The 2,556-nt window shown below is 53.1% G+C and overlaps 1 protein-coding gene across 2 annotated transcripts; it reads right to left on the bottom strand.

Moving 5' to 3' along the window:
- Positions 1 to 652: 652 nt before the first annotated feature.
- BEX3 (brain expressed X-linked 3) lies at positions 653 to 2,315 on the bottom strand. Of its 2 annotated transcripts, none has more exons than XM_032619806.1 (3): positions 2,064 to 2,315; positions 1,601 to 1,678; positions 653 to 1,270 (listed from the first exon to the last, which is right to left on the bottom strand). In XM_032619806.1, exon 3 carries the CDS (start codon positions 1,239 to 1,241, stop codon positions 903 to 905), a length of 339 nt encoding a protein of 112 aa, XP_032475697.1. In that variant the 5' UTR covers positions 1,242 to 1,270; positions 1,601 to 1,678; positions 2,064 to 2,315; the 3' UTR covers positions 653 to 902. The 2 variants fall into 2 exon arrangements, with proteins under 2 accessions (XP_032475697.1, XP_032475698.1); XM_032619807.1 differs by having other exon boundaries at positions 653 to 1,223; positions 2,064 to 2,220.
- Between the last annotated feature and the right edge of the window lie 241 nt (positions 2,316 to 2,556).

Consider the following 2,556-nt stretch of genomic DNA (forward strand, 5'->3'; position numbering starts at 1 on the left):
AGAGATCAGTGGGGTTTTGTTACCTTGTGGACTCTAGCACATCAGCAACAGGAACAGAAACAGGAGCCAGCAAAAGGGAAAGTATACCCAACTGATATGGCAATAATCAGGTGAGTAGGGGTACTGCAAATATGATCAGAATGACAAGGTGGAACCCACCTATTTTGCCCTCTGGACTTGAGCCTGAGTGAAAACTCCCTTTAGTACTTCCCAAGTATCTGATGAGGGCCAGGGTCCTGCTAAATGCTGGGGAGTTGCCTAGGAGGCAGCCCAACACAGTTCCACACCTCATATATTCCACTCAGCAGCCCTGTAAGGCAAGCATTATTCCCCATTTCACATAAGAGAAGACTGACTCTTTACAGGAATGTATCTGTAATAAAGGGAGGGTTTACTTCCAGTTAAGACTGGAAGATGCTTAAAGTTCACTTTTCTTTAAGTTTGCTGAACCAGTAATTATTTTGTACATTCACAGACTCATTGAAAAACCGTTTTCATTGCTTCTAAAACTCCAGATAATTAAAGGGAAAAAAGTCACATATTATCCAACCATAGAGAAATGTGCTCCAATTAACATCCTGCGATATCTGATTTCAGATTTTTGGAGGGTTCATATATTTTTTTTTCAATGAGACAATAATAAATGTATAGATTGATTTTAATTGCTTTATTAACTTTACATTTTTCCATGCAAATGGGTGAAACTCTACTGTTGACAGAAACTTAGATTGCGTGACAAGGCAATCTCCAATTAGAAGCTGGTAACACAAGAACCCACCTGACACATGGAAATTACATAAGGTTCACAGCAAACGGATCAGTAAAGGCATATCAGGAAAACGCAAGGAAAAGGAGAACAACAGTGGGAATCACAGTATTAATCTCATGGAAAATGGCAGGAGTCAAGGCATAAGGCAAAATTCATCATGATGGTCATGGTGATTAGAGAGCTCCCCCATAAGGATACGCAAACAATTCCTCAATTGCAGCTCCCTAAGTTTTCTCCTGATTTCTCTCATCTCCTCCATGAACATTTCCATATCATCTCCATCTCCACCCATCCCTTCGTTGACCTGCCTATTGGGTATGGCCCATCGGAAATTAGGGGCAAGTCGGCGAGCCTGTCCCCGTCTATTATTTCCTGCTGGCTGGTGGCCTTCGCCCCCTCCCAAAGGGCGGTCTTCCTCTCCATTCTGCACAGGCTGCTCCATTTCTTCGTTTTCCTGGTGGATATTTGCCATGATGAGATTTTTTTTCCCTGGTTATTTTTCTTTGAACAAGTAAGACAAAGGCAAGGAAAAAGACTGAATGCTTGGTGCACTAACCAGCAGGATTCAAAGCTCTGATATCAAAGACTTTTAAATTTTATTTTTTCCCACCTCAGGAGCCTCGTGAGCCTTCTGGGGAGCCTCCAATTTGAGCCCCTTCCCCAGCTCGCTTCTTTTCTCTCCCTCCCCCAAACCCAAAGCCCACCATTTTTCTTTTCCCAGGATTCTTTCCCAGAGCGCAGCAGGCACCAAAATGGAGGACGGGGGATAGGGCCTGGGGGAGTTAGGAAGGTGTCTCAGACTGGCTTTGCACCAGCACCCCCCGCACCGACCTGGGCCTATCCTCGCTGTCTCCTGCTCCTCCTGATTCTCGCCACGAGTGCGCCGCCGCGACGCCTAGTCCCGCAGACCTGCAAAGGGGCGAGGTGGGAGCAGGGGGCTGCTGCAGCCAGGCGCTCGGCCCCTTCCCGTCCCCACGCCCCCGCCAACCCCTCCCTCCCCGCGTCCTCCGCCCCCACCCTCAGCCGCTCCCATCCCCGCCCCGCTCCCGGGTTCACCATTGCCCTGCAGGAACTCAGGAATGATTTTCCATCGCTCTTAGTTGCTCTGCTGCCCTCCCTGGAACCCGGCCGTCCCTGCACCCCCACCCAAGGGGGCCCCCATTTCTGTTTCCAAGAAAGCCGAGGCGTGGAGATAGCTCGCCGGGACCCGCCGCGCTGAACCCCTGCGCCGGCCTCTGGGGTTGGCGGGCCGCTGCAGCCCTGGCGTCAGCGCGCGGGCCCCGGGGGCCCTTACCTGTTCAGCTTCCCCCGGGCCCGATGCCAGCCCGCCGTGCGCAGGGCAGCGGGGAGCTGGTACCCAGACACGAGTGACGACTGCACCAAAGGCTGCGTCGCTCTGCAGCTCGCGGTCACGTGAGGGCTGCGCGTCACCGCCGAGCTCTCCCTCAAGTCCTGTGGCCGGTGCAGCAGGAGCGCCCCCCTCCAGCCTAGTGCGCACACACAGACAGCCCCCTCCGCCTGTTCGTGCGCAGGGCCACAGCGCGCACTGCTCTGTCACTCATCTTGCTCCTCTCCAATATGAGAGCCCACAAGTGGCATCATCTCCCTGCGGTTGGAGTTTGCCCTTCTCTGGTTACCAGGGAGGGCCTGCAACACGCTCCACCTCTCCCACTCCCACCCCAGGCTTTGGCGCTGGCTTTTTCTGCTCTGTGTTCTCGCTAACCGCGGGGTCCCCGCCCCCACTCCCTTGCCACACACAGGCTGCATGTACACAGCCACCATTGCCC

The sequence above is a fragment of the Phocoena sinus genome, chromosome X (assembly GCF_008692025.1).
Source record: "Phocoena sinus isolate mPhoSin1 chromosome X, mPhoSin1.pri, whole genome shotgun sequence".
NCBI lineage: Eukaryota > Metazoa > Chordata > Mammalia > Artiodactyla > Phocoenidae > Phocoena > Phocoena sinus.